The following is a 22461-nucleotide window of genomic DNA, read 5'->3' on the forward strand; positions in this document are numbered from 1 at the left end:
CTTAAAGAGCTGTCAGGTCTAACAGCCCACTGGAGCAGGTAAGACACACTTCTCAACCCCACTTCTACTCAGTTCAGGAGATGAACTGATGTTCCAATTCAAGAATTAAATAGAGTAATTTATCAAGATATTTTTTATTCTGTTTGGAATTGACCCCAACACTGGTGGCCATTTTGTGGTCACTCATTACAATGAGCACTTTACTGCCAGAGCAGAAGGACTGCAATACATATGCCTAATTGAATGTAATATTACTTTTTCTAAAGACACGCTTCTCAGAGGAGGGCAAAGAGGTGAAGGGCACCGAGCCAACAAAAAAGACTGAACATGGTAATTATTCCAAGAACTACAAGAGGTTGGATGTTAGATCAGTCACAGCTCCCTAATGTAAAAAACGTTGATGGATGAAGGGGAGTGTTTTTAGGAGGGGATACCTACAGTACTTCAGGATAAGGCAGTTTTGTTTGTGTTTGGGGGAGGTAGTAGCTGGGGGGGGTTTTAGGGGGTTATTTTAGGAACTAGATAAAGCAGTGCTATGCCGGGGTCTGGGTTGAGGCTAGGTGGGGCGGGGGGGGGGGGTCCCATAGAAATAAAAAGAAGGGAACAGACATGCCCATTCAAATCAACATTCCATGGTGGGTGTACCAGCGGCCATCTTTTGGTGTACCATTAAAAAGTTTTAGTTTACAGCTTTATTAACAACTAACCAACTCAACTGCCATTGGAATGCTTAGTTGCTATGGTGCTGTCTCTGAATGTTTTGCTTTTCTCTGTGTTCTACACATGCAGTGATAATGCCAGCCATCCTTTGGTGCACTAGCCAAATTAACATGGTCTGAGGGACCATGTCCATTCGACTCATTCTATTTCTATGGGGGGTCCTTTGTGTTTGCCGAGCCCCATGGAGAGAAAGAGAGGTGGAGACAGAGAAGAGAGGGGAGAAAGAGAGAGAGAGAGAGTGAGAGAGAGAGAGAGAGTGAGAGAGAGAGAGAGAGAAAGAGAGAGAGAGAGAGAGAGAGAGAGAGAGAGAGAGAGAGAGAGAGAGAGAGAGAGAGAGAGAGATTTCACAGGAAGGGTTTTACGCTTAAAACAGCTCTGACACACACACAACCACACAGAAAGCTGACTGGGAAATCAGAAAGACGCCTCTTCTTCATGCCATTAAGACATGTCTCTAGTTGGCCATGCAAGAATGGCCAGACGTAAGAGACAGGGGGATAACCACTGACAGTCACAGCTAAGAAGCGGGCAACTGACAGCAACTGACATGAAGCTATGCAGTAAGGGAAAAGACTGAAAGCCAACTCACAGACCAACAGACTGCAAACTGATACACAAACATAGACAGACAACAGGTGGACCTAATACCAACAGTTTTAACTTAAATTGTATACTATCCAGATCCTATATCATTATCCTTTTTTCATTCATCACAGTAACCAGAAGAAATGACAAACTCACACAAGCACAGACCATCATGGGGAAGAATACCTTTTAAAAAAGACAGTGAGCCCAGCTGGTTTACCTCTAAAAGGGGGTCTTTTCTCCCTCTCTTGCTCTACAGAGGAGCCTGTAATAGTCCATGTAATTACCAGTGTCTAGCTCGGGGCTCCGCCCAGCTCTGTAGCCAAGGGCTCTCATTATCAATAGCCCTGCCTGCTTGCCTAGGCTCTTAAATATCAAACACTTCTTTGTGCCGGAGGACTGACCAGGCCATAGCCCTGCGGCTATCCAATTAACCCTGATGTCAGGAAGTCTCTCTTTCTCACCAGGAAGTGAACATTAGTGTTTGCTTGTCTATGTTAGTGGCATACACACACACACACACACACACACACACACACACAGTATGTTTTTCCACCTATTAGCGGCTTTGTCTCAAAAGCTTTTATCTGCAATAGATTAAAAACAACTCTGTCCTCATGGGTATACCACAGTTATTACAGTATGGAGGAGGACACCTTTTAGCATATTACATTGTACATTACAGAGCGTTCCACAACAGAGCCTTCCATCAGAAGCATTATCAGCCCTCTTAGAATGCTCCAGGGTTCAGAGAATGCTCCATTGACTATAAATTAGTATCCCTTTTGCACATACAAAATAATAAAGACACACCCGAGCCATTTCTGTTACCTGTTAAGTGCTTCAGCACCGCTATGGTAAAATGTCTTAACAGGGCCTTGAGTCCTCATTCAACCTTTGGTTCCAATGCCCTTTTACAAACAAAGCACTGGTTGTTTTTTTTCACAACAGCTCTTAAATTGAAAGGATGCAGTTGTAGTTCACTCAAAAATCAAGGTTTGTTTATGCTGGCAGTGCAATTCTTAGATTTAAGGAGAATTACCTATAAAATATTAATTTAACATTAGATTCAGTATATACGTTGTACTGAACTTATGTTCAACATATTCAGACAGTACAGATCCGAAAGAAACCCTCAGAGAATAGGCAGAAGGTGAGTAGACAGATGGAGGAGTGTTTATGAACCACCAGGGGTGAAAAGGTGCCGTCTTACCGTTGTCCTCGACAGAGAAGTGGAAGAGGTCAGTCGTGGCGTTTTCCTCACTTCTCAGCACATAGCAGATCTTCAGGTCATCAATGTCAGCTGAAAATGGGGTGCAGACAAATTTGAATATGGTGACAATAATCACTATCCCTTTAATTGTAACATTTCTTTCTAGGGACACATTAATTCCTCATTCATTAAATAAGACTTTGTCTCAATCATAGACAGTGCCTTTTAGCATTTGCTTTCTTGTACTATAACATAAGGCCCTTTGATTGAGAAAAGTGCTTTTAAGTATTATAGTACTTTTTTACATACTGATTCGAAAGAAATATCTGCTGGTGCAGATTTAAATGGTATTAACACTTAAGTGATTCAGTCTATTTCAATGTGTGGTCAATATGTGAATGTTTACTCAATCATTTAAAATAGTGTATAATGAAAAGCTTTCATGTGAGCTACGGATATATCCTCAAATGCACTTTGAAGTTGAGCATCAATGGCTTGTTCACCCACTTCCACTGTCAAATCATTGTTCAAAGATGGAGGCTATCTCACTTCACTGCAATATCAGCTACTGTAACAGTAGGCCTCCTATGTCTCAGCATTTCTATTTCTTATCTATTTCTTTCTTATTCATTTTCTACTGAAGAAGAATTCTGAGAGTAATGCATCCATTAAACGCAAAAGAACTACTGTAGGCTAGGCTACATCTTAAACCCAAGCCGCTAAACTCTAAAACATACAAAAAAAAAAAAATGCTAAAACCAAAAAGAATGTCTGAGAAAGATGTCAGTAACCTAAAAAACAGGTGACAGCAACTTCTTCTAATGACAGACAAGGCTAAGAATGTTAAAAGCAGGATTCCGGCAATTACAGCTCCAGCATCATACAGCTGTTTTCCTAACTTTGATTAGAGGACTCTGCTGCATTTTTCCACAGTTCTCCAAAAACAGGAGCGTAGAATCAAAAAAAAATGTAAAATCATCAACACTTACCCCTCTCAACCTCAACCTTCAATAATAGATGTCAGAGAGAGGAGGCTCATAAAAGTATAAACACTAACTCCTGACTCCTGGGGTGCATCTCAATGGTCTGAAGACTTCCTCTCACCACCTCTCTTTCATCTTCACTGATTCGAAATCCCAGGAAGGGTGAGAAAGAAACATGTTGATCCTTGCATGCCACAGGCTTGCTATCACCTATCTGTCTGTGCCTGTATTTATTTTTACATTGGTGCAGATGAAGGAAAGGAGACAAGCAGAGGAAGCAAGGAGATGAGGAGAGGAAGCCTCTTTAGACTACTGAGGTGCAGCCTTGTACAAGGCAGGAGGACCTGGCACATAAAGTCAAGACTCTGAACCAGGGGCACTCTGGTCATCAAATATTTAGAGAGGTTGCCTTGTGGGATGTGCCCCTGGAAATGGGATGAGTAAATAAAGAAGGAGGGATTGTCTCTTTCGCCTGACTGCCTCCTCTGATGAGTCTGTTTGCTTTGCTGAGTCTCTCTCCCTCCTTCTCTCTCTCTCTTTCGTTCTGTCGCTGTTCTCTCTCTCTCTCTCTCCCCCCCCCCCTCTCTACCTCCTCCTCGATCACTCTCTCGCGTGTGCCCTTTTCCAGAGAACCGTGACTGTGGTACAGTAGCTGTCAAATGTGTTTCTCTCCTACAGACAGCAGAGCTCTCCTCCTGTGAGTATGCTTGGCCTCAGTCCCATGTATCTACTGCTCCCTGGCATTCTACAAACATGAGTGTGTGAATCTTATACCTGTTTACAATGCATTAATAATAGGCTCAGCTATAAGCTATAATAATAAAAATAATAATAATACTACTACTACTAATAATAATAATGACGGAATTAATTTCAATAATCTATTGATTGTTTGTTTCTCTCTCTCTCTCTCTCTCTCACACACACACACACACACACACACACACACACACACTCCCAGCCCTAACAATTGTATGCGCTCCTATGCCAACTAATCACTGAAAGACTCTGACCTATGATCCTTTACCTCATTTAACAAACCACTGTAGAGCACATCTAATGCAAAACATCTCCCCCAAGACTAAAAACATGAATTATTTCTTCTAAACCGTCTATATATTCTTGCATGAAACATCAGACTCTACTTTTCTCCAATTACACATTGATGAGCATGGCTAAATTAAAAGGCTAAAGATTAGCCTTAGGAATTCCCCAGCCAGTAGTTACCAGATAGTTAATACTGTAATTATACACCCCTAAATTAAATCTTGGTAAAGCACTGCGTGATTAAGTAACTATCAACCAAGGACATGTTTTAATGTGAAGCTCCCACTGTTGTAATGTAAAAAAATTAAAGCCACCAACCAGCTGTATCTACTCTTGTAATAACATTGTACTAACATAACATAATTAGGTAATTGCATTGTAGATTGAGTTGGGAGGTTTGTGTTATTACACACATGGAATAAGGAATAGTCCTAATAAGAAACAGTTCTTTTTCCACTTAATAACACTAACATCCTGTTAATTACAGGTATAAGAGCAACTTCATGTGACCAGAAAAAAATTACAAAATTAAATATGTTCTAAGAAAATCTTACCTTGGCTGAATATGTTGACGGAGTCATTCCCTCGTCCCAGGTTGATGATGTAACCATGCTTGGGTTCTGTGGTGATCTGGAACACCAGGGATGCTGGACTGCTGTCTCTGTCCTCTGCTCTCAGGGCTTTGGAGGTGATGGGGAAACCCAGGTGACCCGTGGACAGGATCTTCAATGTTGGGGCGCCCTTATTCACCACTAACTGAGGGACCCCATTATCGATGGCCACGATGGTGATCTTCATCATTTGAGGGTGGCGGGTCTCAAAGACGGTATCGGGGAAGACATAGAAATCTATGTGTGTGCCGTCAGTAACGGTGAAGGAGAAGGAGTCCTCGGGCGACTCAGTGCCATCATGTTTGTAGCTGATGAGGTTTTCGTTGAGGTCCTGTTTAGTGAAGGTGGTGACCGGTGTGGAGTGGTTGTAGAGTAGTTTACCATGCACCGGTAGCTGGGTAACGCTGAATTTCAGCAGCCGTTCTGCAGTGTCCTGATCCTCCACAGTGAGCTCAAAAGGCGTGATCAACTTACTCTGCCCTTCAGTGACCACTAGTCCGTGAACAGTTACAACAGGCTTCTTATTATCCACATCTAAAATTGAGACTCTAAATGTTCTGAACACAGGATTGAAGCCATCGGTCACCTCAAACTCAAAGCTGTCCATCTTGACCTCGTCATCTGAGGTGTGGATGTAGTAGACCTTACTGCCAGCCAGTTGTAGCTGTGTAAAGGAGACAATGGGCATCCCGGGAGTATTAGTACACTCCAGGTGGCCTCTCACTGGAGCCCGGGTGATGGTAAACACCAGGTTCTCATCCGGGCTATTGAGGTCACTGGTGCTGAGCAGGTCTGTGGTCAGAGTCACTCTGCCCCCTTCTTTCAGAGACACGCCTTTGCTGATCACATCGGGGAACACCATGTCCATGCTGCCCACAGTGATGTAGAAGTAGCGGTCAATTAAGGGGTTCATGCCATCTGTAACGTCAAATTTGATGAGGTCACGGATGCCCTCCTGGCCATTGTGTGTGTAAAGTATTAACCCCTCATTCACCTCGCTTTGTGTGAAGTTCATGCCTAGGGTGATGTTCTCCCGAGACCCAGATGGTGTTTTTCTCTGTAAGAGACCCTGACCAGGTCCATATCGAATAACAAAAGTAAGTATGCTGTCGTCTGAATCTAAATCAGTGGCTTGTAATACCTTATCATTGACCTGTTTAGCCTCCCCTATCTCAACCTCCAGACCATCATTGATAAGCAGTCTAGGTGTCTCGTCATCCACTGGGATAATCATAACCATGGCAGTTTTCTCCACAGAGAATTTCCCATCCGTGAGAATGATGTTGAAGCTGTCCTCTGTGGTCTCTGAATCATCATGCTCATAGATGATACTGGAAGCTTCTCTAATCTGCTCTAAAGTGAAGTTGGTGACTAAGACTGAACCTGTGGCTAACTGGTTGAGGATAAACCCATGTTTGGGTGGTTTGGAGATGATAAATGTTAGCTCCTCTGCTGGGATGTCAACATCTGCTCCATTCAGAATAGGAGTGTCAATAACTATATTCATCCCCTCCATTACAACGATCTCCCTCAAATAAATCTCTGGCTTTTCATCGTTGGTGGGAATGATAACAATCGGGAAGAAGTGCCTGTCTGAGAAGTTGATACCATCAGAGCACCTAAAGGTGAACCTGTCTTCTACTGGCTCTACCCCTTTATAGATGCTCTGAACATAATGCACATTTCCCTCTCTGATGTCTCTGATTGTAAAGGCACTGACCGCTGTCCCTGACCTAGACTTCTCTGAGCCCGGTGCTGGGGAGATGTTCTCCAAATAGCCAGACGTGGGCTGGACGAAGATGGTGCAAAGAATATCATCACTGGGAGTGTCCTTATCTTCAGCGTCTAGGAACTGGACACCAATGGCATATTTCTGCCCTTCAATGACACTGAATTGGTCCCCGACTGTCACCTCAGGGGCCTGGCTGTCAACTGGGAGGATGGTGACTCCAACACGGACACCATTGACATTGTTACCCCCTACTGTCCAATCATCTGACATATCTGTGAGGGTGAGATTGAAGCCGTCCTCTATGGCCTCCAGGCCTATCTCCCCACTGGTGTGTGCGTACGCCACCACTCCGTTGATGATGTCAGCTTGTGTGAATCTAACAGCAGGCACACCTTTCACTAAAATCTCCCCAAAAGCAGGTGAATCCTCTACGATGAAGGTCAACTGGAGGTCATCCGTGTCCTCATCACTCCCCTGAATGACATTAGTTGTGATTTCGGTTGCTCCGTTCTCCAACACATCCATGTGGGAGCCGATCGTTCCGGGCGGTAAACTGACGGTGGGTGTCTCATCATCAACAGGCTTTACTATGATTTTGACTGTCACTGTCACAACGTGAATTCCATCGCTAACGTCCAATTGGAATGAATCGTTCATCGTCTCGTCTCCATTTTGGATATAGGACATTTTCTCCTTCGAGATGTCCTCTAAAGTGAAAACGCCCCCTTTGGGCATGTCTGTGAATGATTGCTGTACATGGCCATGGAGGGGGAGCTGGATGAGTGTGAAAGATATCTGTTTACTGTCTGTATCAGGATCTGTGGTGTCTAGCTCAGCATTGGAGATGACATGCATGCCACGCTCAAACACAGTAAAGCCAGTATTGATAATCTGGGGTGGTTTATTGTTAACTGGCTGGAGAAATATAGTAAATGCCCCCTCAACAGTATTCCCAGCTGTGTCTTCTACGGAGTAGCGGAACTGCACTACATGGGCAGTGATGCCCAACTCCACATCAGGAGGGCTGTATGACATTTTGTGATGGTTGACCTGGGCCTGGGTGAACTCAGTAACCTCACTGTCAGGGCTCTCAGTCAGAACAATGGAACCAAACACGACCGGGTTGTTTTCATCTGTATCTGTGGGTGGCTGGATGACTGTGTATTTCAGGTCACGGTCCTCAGAATCAAGATCAGTGTAGCGGAGAACATTCTTGCTAAATTGAGTCAGCTGGTACTCGTGAACCACCATCTGTAGGGTGGTGCCAGGGAACAACTCGGGTGGAACGTCATCAATGGGTAGAACCCTGATGACGAATGTGCTATCTCCTGATTCATTAGGGGGATCATTGTCATCCTGAACTTTGAATACGAACTGGTCCATGACAGTGTCAGTGTTATGGGGGCCAGTATGTTTGTAAAACAGTTTTCCATCTGTGATATCCTTCTGAAGCCACTCTGTCATCTCCTTCTCATACACCTGATCCTCAGCATTGAACTTCCAGGAGGAGGGGTCCTCTGGGGCATCAGACTGCCTCAGCAGTACCACACCAATTGTGGAAAATGGAAGTTCGATAGTGAACTTAATGGTTGAATCCTCAGAGTCAATATCTGCAGCACTGAGCATGAAAGGAGAAATGGGCATCATCTGATTCTTAAACAGGACCAGTCCAGTGTTAGCGTTTATGATTGGCGGCTCATCATCTGTAGGAACGACCGTTATGGGAAACAGGAACTCCACCTCGTTCTTCCCGTCTGTCATTCTGAAGATAATGTTGTCACTGTACGTGTCACTTCCATCGTGCTGATAAATAACAACCCCAGAAATGAGGTCATCGGACGTGAATAACTTCCTCTGGGCGCCCAAGATGGTGAGGTCACCATGGCGAAGCCCATCAACGACAGTTACCGTGACACTATCAAGGTTGTCTTCATCACTTATTTCAAGGTTGTGAGCGCTGAAGAGTGGACGGGATTGACCCTCATACAGCAGCTGGCCCGTGTTACGAGTCACGACCGGCGCCAGAGAGTTCATCGGCTTCACCACGATCATGAATGCAAAAGGATCTGAGATGGCCCCCTCGGTATCCAGAACCTCAAACTCAATCTGGAAAATCCTCTCCACTTCAGAGTCCAGGGAGGGAGGCTTATAGGCTATTTTCAGGTCCCTTAAATCTCTCTGGTAAAAGGAAGTGATGGGGAGGTTTCTGTCATCTGTGCTGACAATGTAACCCTCCTCATAGGAAAGAGGGGAGGTGATGTTGAATATGAGCTCATCGGGATCAGACTCAGCATCCTCTGCACCCAGCATGTCTGGGGTGAGAGCTGTCATGACAAATTGACTGACTTCCATCATCATCATTGCCACAAAGCTGGGCTTGGGAGGGGTGTTCTCCTCTCCCTCTCTGATGCGAATCATCAGATGAAAATATTCCTCTTTCTGTAAATTGCCCTCTTTATCATGCAATTCTACAACCATAGGAACATAGTCTCTATTTGGAGATTTGAGATTAAAAGTGTGCTCATAGCGGATGTCCGCTTGGGTGAATTCATCACAGTCCATCATGTTTGAGAGTTTAGTTTCATCTACAAGTCTGCCGAATCTGGGAAGCGCGCTGCCACTGGCCAGCGATGTCACCTCGCATTTATGCGAATCTCTATCATAAGTGAATTCTAAAATCTTTTTATCTATAGGGTTACTGACGCCATTCAGTTTATCAACTGTCAGCGGCATGTTTTTGGTTAACACCTCCAGCTGCGTAAAAACCACCTCTACTTCCATCATAAACGGGAGGATAACGGTATCGGTTTGAGTGTCATACCTGAGCTGCAGCCTTACTCTGTCCTTTGAAGGACTCCTCGAACCAAAGTGGGAATACGTCAGGTCGTTGGGACCAAAATCACACGGAAACTTTTTGGGAGAGAGGTGTCCCGGTCTCTGTGATAACGGATCATTATCCAGAACGGTGATGCTGCACCGGTCCCCTGGCTCAGTTTGAATGACCAAATCGTTGATGGGATCAATGAAAACAGATCTCCCGAAAGGCACGCGTATTCCGTTATTTGCTACCAATATCGCATCCTCTGATAGCTCAGACCTCAGCGCATACGATAATCCATAACTGTCAAGCTGCTGCGCAAAGACGCTACCTGTCAACGAAACAGCCAGGATGAGAAGTCCATAGAACAACATTGTGGCCGTGAAAGAAATCCAACACAAGCTCTTTTAGCCAGTGGATATAGGAGAAGTGTCCCGTGTGGTTATCCTACTATGAAAATCCGACAAAGGTGGGGAAACAGATGAATGACTGAGCGATGGAATATCCCATGCGTGTATCCGTGCGGGTGAGCGACATTGTCAGTGCGAAATTGCGCGCACAGAGTTTTAACTTCAGGCACTTGAGAGCCTGTGAGAAAGCATTCACGCCCACTTCGGCAGCCGTTGGCTAATAGTGACGGAGGAATGCGCCAGGCACATTGTGAATGGAGAGTGGAGTTGACACTCAAAAGAGAGGCGGAGAATAAAAGATGCTGTGAATTGGGTTTAGATGTAAGAGGGCAGTAGCCTATTTGTGAAATATATGGGTATTCAACTAACGTTGGCCTACTGTTTTCAATTGTCTGGACTTTGCAAGTAAAATGCCTAATTGGGCTGGCTGGTCTAGTTAAGTATTATTTTATTTTTTTTAAATTAATTGCCTTCTAGGCTATAGTTAATGATACCAAAATCATTGAACATAGAGGTCCAGCAGCCCAATGCTAAACGCAGACTGGCATCTCCCAAATGCAGGTGCAGTTTCATAAGATGAAATACACAGCAATGTGGCATTTGGCTCCCTCCAGTGTTGTGTTATGTGAGAACAGGCAGGAGCAATATAATCATTTTTGACCCTGACACTGAGACTGTGGCTGTAAGCACTAAAAGACACAGATTTTCTGTCAGTCCTTTTCTTCATCCACAAGTAAGTACTAGACAGGTGAAAGCAAATGCCCAAGTACTTGTCCTCTCATGCACTCTGCAGATGTCTGGGTGTTCAATGCTCTCTCCAGTGTTTGATTAGAGGGGTGTCTCGCCTTGTTATTTCAGGGGACACGACAGCACTGACCTCCAGCTGTCATATCCTTTGCATGCCTTATTTCTAACTTGTGTGTGTGTGTGTGTGTGTGTGTGTGTGTGTGTGTGTGTGTGTGTGTGTGTGTGTGTGTGTGTGTGTGTGTGTGTGTGTGGGTGCGTGTGTGTGTGTGTGTGTGTGTGTGGGTGCGTGTGTGTGTGTGTGTGTGTGTGTGGGTGCGTGTGTGCGTACGTGCATGCGTGCGCACTTGTGTGAACAGAAAGTGAGGTAGTTAGTTAGTATGATAATATGCATACTACCCTATAATGAGGAAGACAGTGTGACTGGGAAAGAGCCAGATAATAATGGAGGGATATGTTGAAGGCCTTCATTACAGAATGAGAGACCAAAACACATCTTCACCTGTGTCTGACAATCACTCTGTTGGTTTCCCACAAAACACTCAACCTCTGTTTTTCCATGCAAGCACATACATTCCTCTAGTGTGTCTGTTCACAAGCTCTACAGCATCACATGATAAATACATCTTAAAGCTAATATTTGTAGCATGTTTCCTAGCTGGCTAAGCATTATGTATGTGGTAAGAAATTAACATTTAACAAATCTTTTTTTTCGTTTTGAACCCAGCACAGCATTCTCCTAGTCTACAGATTATGTCTATGTACTATATGACTGATCATTCAAATTCTCTTCTCTCCCTTTTCAAAACCACCTTCACAGTCTATCCTTTTGACAGCTCAGAGTGTCTCTTTTCTGTCAGTAGGATGCCTTCACATGAGAGCAGCTAGATAGCAGAGCTCTTTTCTGGGAGTAGGACGCCTTGACATGAGAGCAGCTGGATAGTACAGCCAGGTACATGCAAATCTATTGCCTTTACAACATTGCTGATCCTAACTAGTCATTTTCTAGGGGACAGGTTTTCTCACTGAACGGTTTTCTGGGAAACACAGATTCACATCTGTTCTTTCTTTGTTCCCATGTTACAGTCGCAGACAACACCCATTCAAACCAGGAACTCTCCTCTCCAAATACAAGTGGGGCGCCTTTGCTCTGTAATCATGAACACAAAGACCGTTTGAGTTTACAGAAAGTGCCAGTTTGGTCAACGTTTACCGTCTGGTGAAACTCACAGTCTCAGGGAGTTTTTAACAACATACAACTGTTGCTGTGTCTCACTCGTTAAATCATGTAGCAGGTGACAATGCCTGTCATTTAGGAAAACAGAGACATTATTATGAGTTAAAGGAAAGAGGGTAAATACTGTTGGTGAAGGCTGTTGAGTCACTGATACAGTTTCAGACTGGGTAATTTACCCTATGAATTGTGAAAGAGAAAAAGAAATGTAAGACTTTCAGTTACATATGGTGTGCATATGTTTACACCTGTGTCTGTGTGTGTGTGTGTGTGTGTGTGTGTGTGTGTGTGTGTGTGTGTGTGTGTGTGTGTGTGTGTGTGTGTGTGTGTGTGTGTAGTGTGTATGTGTGTGTGTGTGTGTGTGGGGGGGGGGGTTAGATTTGCTAGATTTGGGCCACAGAACTTAAGCTTTAACAGGTTCATGACTAAGGAGGGAAATGGTCTTGGTTTGGTTAGCAACATAGCATACCTAGCTATTCTTTTATTGTCCTCAGTAAATACAGATATGGTAATATCAACATCACTACTCAAAGTAGTAAGGGAATCTCAATCGTCATCAGAATCTCTGTCGCCGTGGAGATGGAATGTCTTTCAGGGACCTGATCCCCCCCCCACCCATTGACCCTTAAAAACCCTTACCCTCCTGACCCCTTAGCTTAGCCCCCAAGCCACTCTCTTCCTGGAGGGGTCATATGAACCAGTGGTGTTGTTGAGTGACACAATGTGCTGTTATTCTAAAGACTGCACTGCAGTGTGCCTCGGACACTGAGACAGATGAGGCTCCATCTTAAATGACATCATATTCCTCATATTGTGCACTACTTTTGACAAGAATCCTAATAGTAGTCATGGATGGCTCATATGAGTTCACCTCATAGTTCAGGTCCTGGTTTTGAAACATTGTTGTGTTCACTTAGTGGAACTTTTGGAAGACTTTTAGAAAATCCAATTATTGTGGATCGTGCCACAAAAGTTTGGGAAGCACTCAACACACAGTTTGCTAGCAATCTAGTACTCCACCCTTATTTTTACCAGCTCTACTGTGAGGAACATTGCCTCATTATCAACGCGTTTTACCCTAGAAACACTGAGCTATTCACCACTGAACCGCTGAACATTATCTAGAGTACTTGTGGCCTAACTTGTATACTGTACATCTTGTTAGTATGATTTTGTTATTGTGAGATACAGATAGCCTAGCCCCTGCTGAGACGTGCATGTGTTCACAGTTGAGAAGACTCTAATAGGGAGGAGGCTTGACACCACATCACACCGAGGACTCATCCTACAGGCAGAAACCGTTTGCAGTTGTCATCATCAGTGTGCATTCGCAGGGTTCCAGAAAAAACATGAATCGATTTTTCTTATTTTGATTTATTCTGATTTAATCCCCAGTCGACAGGGTGTTACAGTGAGAGGACAGGAAGACAAAGATATGCCTGCCTGCTATCTTTCATGTTCTTCTACACTATGGACAGACTTGTCATCATTACATCATTATTATCTACCTCAATTCTGCAGTCCAGCAACAGGTGCCATCATCATGGTGAGATATTACTACATAAATAGCCATCATGGACACATATTCCTCAATAAATAGTCATCATGGACACATATTCCTCAATAAATAGTCATCATGGAGACATATTACTACATCAGTAGTCATCATGGACACATATTCCTCAATAAATAGTCATCATGGAGACATATTACTACATCAGTAGTCATCATGGACACATATTACTCGATAAATAGTCATCATGGAGACATATTACTACATAAATAGTCATCATGGAAATAGTCAGACAATTTTCAGTCTCCCACAACAATTCATTTTCAGTCAATTCCTTTTCATTTGTGCTTTTTTCTTTTTTTTACTAGAAAGAGGTGTCGCATTGTGCACATTGCATTACAAACAAATATACCGTAAGCTATCATAGTTTGAGAATCAGTATTGCTTCTCTCTAGTGGTGGAGAGGAGCTATACTGTAGCATGTCAGGGATCACAACCAGAAAGGTGAAATGTTGGAGAATGTTGGCTTTGGTAGTGTAACACAGATGGTGGAAAAGGAATACAGGAGCTTTATTAAGTAGACACAAACAGTTAATCACACTTTCCCTGATGATCTGAAGTGTCACTGTCTTGCAATAGTAGCAGACAGGTCATCTGTACCCTTACTGCCCTTACTAAATGTTCTCACATCCATACTGCAATACTGTAAAATGTATGTTGTTTATAAGTGAATGTTCACTTTATGGAGAGTATGTATTTTCAGTGACGGAACACCTTATTAATGTATGTTCTACCTGGCCTAAGTTCTGTCCCAGAGGACTGTGAAAGTTCTGATGTGAACACAACCGCAAATGAGGAGAGGAGCTTCTTCACTGTATAATGACAAACATAATGCAGTCATCAGAAGTCCTGAGCACCTTGATTTATGCCAGAACAGACAGACAGACAATCCACTGTGAAGTTTAGTGGCTGTCTCTCTCTACAACCCCCCTCCATTCCCTTCCCCTCCACACACACACGCACCCACGCACACACACGCACACACACGCACACACACACACCCTGCTACACACATGGCTACGTGTTCATTACAGGCAGAGGTAGTCAAGTTTTATACCCTCACCCCAAACAGCTGGTCTCAACAAGCAAACCTTCCCTCCCCTTGCCCATTTGGCCAGTCCCTCTTACACGCACGCACACACATTCTCCACCATGCCCTCCCACACTGCCCCCTGACATTTGATTTGACATTATGGCCAGAGGGATACTCTTCATCATAGACTGAGAGAGACATTATTAACACTGTACATACAGGTATGATAAAAAAAACAAAAACATTATTGATAGCCCTGTAGGAAAATACAGACAGATGAAAAAAAATGAATGTTTATTATCATCACAATCTCGATGGTAACCATAGCGAGCGATCAGAGTTGCACCTGGTTATCATGGTGCGTGTTGACATTAAAAATACTTTTGTACTGGTACTGAGAACAATTATTTCCGGCAGCAAAATATAAGCAGATTCTGAAACATTCTCTCTCTGTCTCTCTCTGTCTCTCTCTGTCTCTCTGTCTCTCTGTCTCTCTCTCTCTCTCTCTCTCTCTCAAGCCACATAGACAAAAACAAAAGACGTCACATGTTTATATTCTGGGGACAAGGCAGTCATGAAGAGTTAATGCAGAATAATGCAGAGTAATGCATAGTAATGCAGAGTTAATGCATCTCTCTCTCTCTCTCTCTCTCTCTCACCAGTAGATGGTACTATAACCTAGTAATGACAAATTGAACCTCCAGCTCAGAAAAGATTCCCCTCTCTAGGTAGGTGTGGCATATAAAGCTTAATATAAATACAAATATAAAGGTCAATATTCCTAAATACATAATACTGTTTTATCCACAACGTATGGACTCTGCAGCCTGTACAATACAGTGACGACCTTATTATAGTGTTCCCGGCCAAATTTGGCCAGTCTGTTTTAACTGCTCTTATATTAACACAAAAACTATAAATCATCACCAAATGTAGTTTAACACCTTTTTAAGCTGTGAAATAGCTATCACCTATCTGTTTCTCGTGCTTATGTGCCCATCATCCCCCCATGTGAACCACACGCCCCAGACTAAACAATGTATCATATCTTCTCACAGACCCCATATATAAAGCTTTCTTTGTGCCTTGCTCTCATTTTACTCTGTGAACACAATGAGTAGGTGACTGAGTGAAGTACAGGCAGGGGCGAGGTCCGTGGAATGGGTGGATGAGGTGGTCCGAGGAAGAGGAGGGTTCATAAGTCACAGTACGTTCCGGCACTGGAGTGAAGACTGGGAAGGGTTCTTACAGGCAGGTGATTGGCGATGAGTTGCAGGTGTGCTGATTGGCAATAGGGAACAGGTGCGCTGCCGACTGGGGGCTGGACGCTCCATCGATGATCGCCGGGGCCTCAAGGTGGTGTCAGAGGGTTGGTTAGGAGAAGGGACCGTAACAAAAGCGGTGTATCAAATTCGAGGAAATGTATTTTAAACAAGCAATAACGTAAGCAAGTCATACAATCAAAAGTGTATATACACAAAATATAAAACATACCGTGATAGGTGAATGTTCTAAGAAAATAATCAAATGAAAAAAAGATTGTCTTTAGCAAGAATATACATGCTAACTCACATTGAAGATCAGGTACACTGACTCATAGGAGTGAGATTCTGAAAACAATTACCATTTATACCATTCCAGACCAAATGGAATTTCTACAGAAAACATCAAATGGCCTTTTATGAAATGGAAGAGGCCTTCGGGCAAGTTTTTATCAACAATAGCATTCAACTCATAAACAGTGTTATCCACAGGTCTTCAGCCGAATCCGGAGCTGGCGGTTACTTATTGTAATGAACTGATTGACCATTTGGTTGAATCTCCGTGGAATGCTATAAAAGATACACATAAAAATACTAGAAGGAAACATCACACAATAATGAAAATGACATCAAAATACTAGTCAGAAAACACACGTTAAAATAAGATCAAATATGACTATATACACATCGAAGAAACATTCAAATGTCATAATAGAGAAAAAGGGTGTGTTGATTTAATCACCGACAGGATGTCTGCTAGGTGTGCCCATTCTTCTGTGACACAATGAACCCCAAAAAAGTTGATCAAGGCATTTCCTTTGGTTCATAAACACAGAGAGTAATTCACATGTAAACACATGTAAATAGAATGTAGTGGTCATGAGCATACTCATCATATTTGCAGACCAGTTTAATAATCAGCCTGTTTTCAAATCCATCTCATGTCATCAAATATTTGGGATATGTTTTATGTCTTTTGACAAGTTTTGATATGCAGTTTGAGTTAGTTGCTGTGCTAGGAAATGTAACTGAGTAGTTTGTAGGACATTAGAATAAACATTTTTTTTCTCCTACATGTTCAAGCTGAGGCTAATATCCTGGGCTTTCACGGTGTCTCAGTAGCACAAACAAAAGACAACATCTCCAGTTTATATTCTGGAGACAAAGCAGTAACGCAGAGATAAACTTTTTCTTAATCATAGAATTCTTTGTTACACCTTCCTTTGATTCCCTTCCACTTCCCAGGCTGGCCGTAGCATTCCGGCTTTTGTCTCTCAGATGACCTTCTCCTTTGAGAAAAATGAATGTCATTGTCATCACAATCTGGATGGTAACCATAGCAATCAGAGTTGCACCTGTGAGTTATCATGTTGCATGTTGACATGAAACATACTTTGGTACTGAGAACAATTATTTCCGGCAGGAAAATATAAGCAGATTCTGAAACATTCTGAAACATTCTCTCTCTCTCTCTCTCTCTCTCTCTCTCTCTCTCTCTCTCTCTCTCTCTCTCTCTCTCTCTCTCTCTCTCTCTCTCTCTCTCTCTCTCTCTCTCTCTCAGTGCATTCATTGCAATCTCTGTGGATTTTAACCATGATACCCTGACAAAAACGCTGGCAACATTATCCCAGTTTGTGAAGTGCCCCACTAGTGAGAACAAAACATTGGACCTGTTATATGCTAATGTGAGGGACGCCTACGTCTCTACAGCACTCCCCCCCCCGGGGCAGATCAGACCAGAACCTAGTCCACCTCAAGCCCATGTATGAGCCTCTAGTCCAGCAGCACTCTGTGACCACTAGGACTGTGTGGAGATGGACACAGGAGGCTGATGAGGCTCTGCAGGACTGTTTTGAGACAACGGACTGGGAAGGTCTCTGTGAGTTGCATGGGGAGGACATTGATGGTCTTTCACATTGCATCTTGGACTACATTAACTTCTGTGTGGAGAACACCTTACCTACTAGGAGGGTGCATTGTTTTCCCAACAACAAGCCTTGGATTACAAGTGACCTAAAGGCCCTCCTCAGCAGCAAGAAGAGAGCCTTCAGGTGACAAGGAAGAACTGAAGCGGGTGCAGAGGAAGCTCAAGGAGAAGCTGAAGACATCCCACTTCATGAAGACCATGGAAAGACTGCTAGCACACATGAGGCTCCTGGTGAAGACATCCTTGGACCCCCTGCAGTTTGCCTACCAGGCAGAGATTGGTGTGGATGATGCCATCATCTACCTGCTACACAGAGCTCACTCCCATTTAGATAAGGCTGGCAGCGCTGTGAGGGTCATATTCTTTGACTTCTCCAGTGCATTTAACACCATACAGCCCTTACTACTTGCGGATAAACTGCTGAGGATGCAGGTGGACTCCCCCATTGTTTCCTGGATTACGAACTACCTGACCAACAGGCAACAGTTTGTACGGCTGCAGGGATGTGTGTTGGACTGGGTGGTGAGCAGCACTGACACTCCCCAAGGGCCAGTTCTGACTCGACTTCCTCTTCACCCTCTATACCTCGGACTTCAGACACAACACAGATACTTGCCATTTGCAGAAGTTCTTGGACGATTCTGCTATTGTGGGATGTGTCAGTGGAGGCCAGGAGACAGAGTACAGAGGACAAGTGGACAGTTTTGTTGAGTGGTGTGAGTAGAACCACCTGCTACTCAATATCAGCAAGACAAAGGAGATGGTGGTGGACTTTAGGAGGACTGTTTCCATCCAGGGAGAGGAAGTGGAGGTGGTCCAGAGCTACAAGTATCTGGGGTGCACCTGGACAATAAACTGGACTGGATTGGTAACACAGATGTCCTGTACAAGAGGGGCCAGAGCTGGCTTTATTTCCTGCGGAGGCTCAGGTCCTTTGGCATGTGCAGGACTCTGCTGAACATGTTCTACCAGTCAGTGGTGGCCAGCGCAGTGCTGTTCACGGTGGTATGCTGGGGGGCAGCATCAAGGAAGGTGACACCAATAGGCAGAACAAGCTTATTAGGAAAGCTGGTTCTGTCCTCGGTGTCACCCTGGACACTGTGGAGGAGGTGGGCAATAGGAGGATGAGGATCAAACTCCTGGCCATCATGGACAATCCCTCTCATCCCCTACATGACACTGTGGCAGAGCAGAGAAGCTCCTTTAGCAACAGATTATTACAACCACTCTGCACTAAGGAGCGCTTATAGTAGATCTTTTCTGCCTGCCGCAATAAGACTGTACAACTCCTGGGGGATGTTAAATCATACTGGACTGTTCTTACTGTATATAATGTTTCAGATGTCTTGTTGTTGTTTGTGATGTGAGCTGCTGTAAGGCCTTAATTTCCCCTCGGGGATCAATAAAGTACCTATCTATCTACCTAAAAGACGTCACAAGTTTATATTCTGGGGGCATGGCAGTCATGCATGAGTAATGCAGAGTAACTGCAGAGTAATGGAAAGTTACTGCAGAGTAATGCAGAGATTGGTTTTAAAACGTTTTTATTATACCTTTCTTCCTTTGTTTCATCTCATACCTCTCTCTCACTCTCTCTCTCTCTCTCACTCTCTCTCTCTCACTCTCTCTCTCTCATTGATACATCACAGGGCACTACATGGTGAGAGTTTACCAAACAAATGATAATAACTGTAAATGCTACTAAACCAACTACATTTTATGTCAGTGAGCAAAACACCATAGCAACACAGGGCAAAGATTATCCTATTAAAGCTAGGCTCAGTCTCTCAGGGTTTGGGACACAATCCCCATGCTCCTAATTCGCTTCCACCTCTTCCTCCTGTGTCTCCCCTTCGATGCTGTTTCTGGCAGGGTGGGGGGCCTCATTGTGGTTGAATGCTTTGAAGGCACTGTAACCTACTTCTCTCCTCCCCCTGCTTCCTGTCTACCCACTGTCCCCTGTCTCCCTCCTCCTGCCTCTCCCGTCTCCCTCTACGTTCTGCTGGGAAACTCTGGTCTGTGGTGTGAGCAGGTCCATGGTCGGTTGGTGCAGAGGCCCGTGGTCACATTTAGGGTGGTCGAGGAGTGCATAGTGGTGGGGGTCAGGGTTGGGGTTGACCCCTCTGTCTGTCACCTCATTGGCTCCGTTGGCCCCCTGGGATCCGTTCAGCGTGGCTTTGCTGGCGTAGAGAGAGTTCCCCTCCTGTGAGAGAGTCTGGAAGACACAACAACACTGTATGTGAGGCAACCTGTACTGTCAATTGCAATGAGAGAGTTTTCTCACTAAAATACAATACAAGTACTTCCACAAGAAGCAAAGGTGTCGAAATGTCTATTCTAATATGATTTAACAGCTATATGAGCATGTGTGCGAGGCATATGTGGGTGCCCTGACACCCACCCAGTCTGTTAGTATCAGCTCTGTTCTGTCCTCCAGTTTCAGATTCCAGGTCCTCTTGGCTTGACTTCTCCTGTGTACATAACAACACGTCATAAGTCCAAAGAAACTGTTCTATGATATTAGCCACAAAACATTGCAAGGTGGAGCAAATACCACCCAGCCTCACAGCTTGCTGCTTGATTTCCTTTAAAAACCTCTCCCCCTCAGTTTTAGTTTTAGGCTGTGCAGGATCTGGTACACAGATCCCCAGATTCACAGCAGCATCATGTGAGACTGGTGCATTCAGTGGAGAGAGTGTGATTGTGTGGTTTTAATCTAGAAGATACTTTGAGTGTCTGACCTGGCGAGGACCAGCACTAAGGCCCCCATCAGCAGCATCCCAGCAGCCCCTGCTACAGCCCCAACCAACAGAGACAGCAGCTGGAAACCTGGATGGATATACCATGGGTAGATAGTTTACTGTACCAGCACCCAACATACTGTCCTTTTTGAATAATAAAAGTTGATTTATTAACAAACAGTTAATAAAAACTGTTGAACTACCATTTTACACTAATAGTGGCTGAATGTCTTTTGTTGTGGAGGGTCGGGCAGAAGAGGTCATAGGTCAACTTAAGTAAGTGAATCATCTATCCATCAGTCATCTTAAGATAAAGTAATCAATGCTCAGACCAGGGGCCATAGGCAGTCACAATGCTAGAAGAAGGGAAGAAGCTGTCCTCAGGGAAGAAGCTGAGAAGGACATCCATCTCAAATAAGAAGTGGCCAAGCTGACCAGGTGGACGATAGATAACAACAATGTGAAGTTTGACAGGGGAGGTGACAGAAACAGCATGGAATTCGAAGGTGGATATGGACAGGTGTGACAGGGGAAGGACATTATGTGACCACTTAGGCGAGATGAGGAGTCCTGTTCCTCCTTCTCGACCAGAGAGTCTAGGGGAATGAGAAAAGGAGTAGGCATCAGAGAGGGCTGCCGGGGTAGCTGTGTTATTCGATGTAACATGTCTCTGTGAGAGCAAGGAAGTGGACATGAACCACCTTGGTGTAAGATTTTAGTTGACCGGTTAATCCATATTTGGCCCTACTTCCTGATGACAACATCAACAATAACATCAGTTTTGTTAATACATTCAATAAACCAACAGATAAAAAATAACTTGTTAGGAACACAGTTGTACAATGGACACTTCTGACTCTGGCCTTCAGAGGCCTTCGTTCCCAGGAGATTCTACTTGGCTTCATTTGTATGATCAGAGACAGAGACCCGTTGTACAAGCAAACAAGTTGTACAGGAGCATATATGTATATGATATTACAAGGATGTGTTGCATTAAGCAGGTGAAAACAGCATCCATCACTGATGACAAATCATTGTGATTTATTGCTATATATACTGTCCACCACTATGGCTATTGCGGCTATTGTTATTACAAATCATTACTAGCGTGTGGCCTATTACTCAGAATCACTATGACCCTGCTTCTATGTCTAAGCCTTTATGTATAACTTCTTTGTTGTAAGTCACTTTGGATAAAGGCGTCTGCTAAATGCCATGAATGTAAAATGTACAATATGCTGAATTTGATAAGGAGAACCAATTATACTGCAAGGTACATTCTGACATAAATGAAAGTACAAAAGATAATAAACAGGGACATCCTTCATTATTAGCCACTTTGAGGATTCCTTCAATTGTTTCCCAGGTCTATCTAGCTAGTGTGTATGTGTGTGTGTGTGTGTGTGTGTGTGTGTGTGTGTGTGTGTGTGTGTGTGTGTGTGTGTGTGTGTGTGTGTGTGTCTAGGCGGGTTGGGTGCTGTGTGTAAAATGACCAATTTCCATTGTAAAATGGATTAATAATGGAAACTTCACTAATTTACCTGTGGAGGTGACACAGAGCTGGAGGCTGGCCGAGCCAATAGAGTTGGTGCTGAAGCAGACTGGCGTGGGCGTGTCATGCTGTGATTGACGGATGGTGAGGAAGCTCCTCAGCCCTGTGTTGCCGAGAGACTCTTCCCTGAAGTCTGTGTCTGGAGAGTGAGTGACGGGTTGACCAGACAGACGCCACTGCACCAAGGGGGCAGGGTTACCGCGGCTCTCACAGATGCAGTTCACCAGATACCCAGCTCTGAGACAGCGAGAGGAGGACAAGATCTGAGGAGGAACT

The 22461-nt window shown here is 44.1% G+C and overlaps 2 protein-coding genes across 2 annotated transcripts in view; both read right to left on the bottom strand.

The window, feature by feature from the left end:
- The window catches only part of frem2a (FRAS1 related extracellular matrix 2a), a gene marked incomplete at both ends in the record, with an annotated part of 55008 nt that extends 44925 nt beyond the window's left edge, over window positions 1-10083 (bottom strand). Inside the window, 2 exons of the mRNA XM_083694725.1 lie at window positions 2519-2608; window positions 5103-10083. Of these exons, the coding sequence (XP_083550851.1) occupies window positions 2519-2608; window positions 5103-10083 (5071 nt within the window). The remainder of the gene's footprint in view (window positions 1-2518; window positions 2609-5102) is intronic.
- Window positions 10084-19610: 9527 nt separating this feature from the next.
- LOC310819350 (uncharacterized protein) lies at window positions 19611-20730 on the bottom strand. Its single transcript, XM_083690606.1, has 3 exons — window positions 20634-20730; window positions 20294-20363; window positions 19611-20107 (listed from the first exon to the last, which is right to left on the bottom strand). The coding sequence occupies exons 1-3, from the start codon at window positions 20669-20671 to the stop codon at window positions 19838-19840; spliced, it is 378 nt and encodes a 125-aa protein (XP_083546732.1). The 5' UTR covers window positions 20672-20730; the 3' UTR covers window positions 19611-19837.
- Window positions 20731-22461: the final 1731 nt, after the last annotated feature.

Source organism: Argentina silus (assembly GCF_951799395.1).
Source record: "Argentina silus genome assembly, chromosome: 2".
Classification (NCBI taxonomy): Eukaryota; Metazoa; Chordata; class Actinopteri; order Argentiniformes; family Argentinidae; genus Argentina; species Argentina silus.

What these genes read in the sequence shown, in the direction of transcription:
- LOC310819350 (XM_083690606.1), bottom strand. Translation starts at nt 20,671, where the DNA reads ATGCTGCTGATGGGGGCCTTAGTGCTGGTCCTCGCCAG. An exon ending in TTAGTGCTGGTCCTCGCCAG is followed by an intron (nt 20,364 to 20,633) that starts GTCAGACACTCA and finishes TTATGTACACAG; the next exon opens with GAGAAGTCAAGCCAAGAGGA. An exon ending in AGCTGATACTAACAGACTGG is followed by an intron (nt 20,108 to 20,293) that starts GTGGGTGTCAGG and finishes TGTGTCTTCCAG; the next exon opens with ACTCTCTCACAGGAGGGGAA.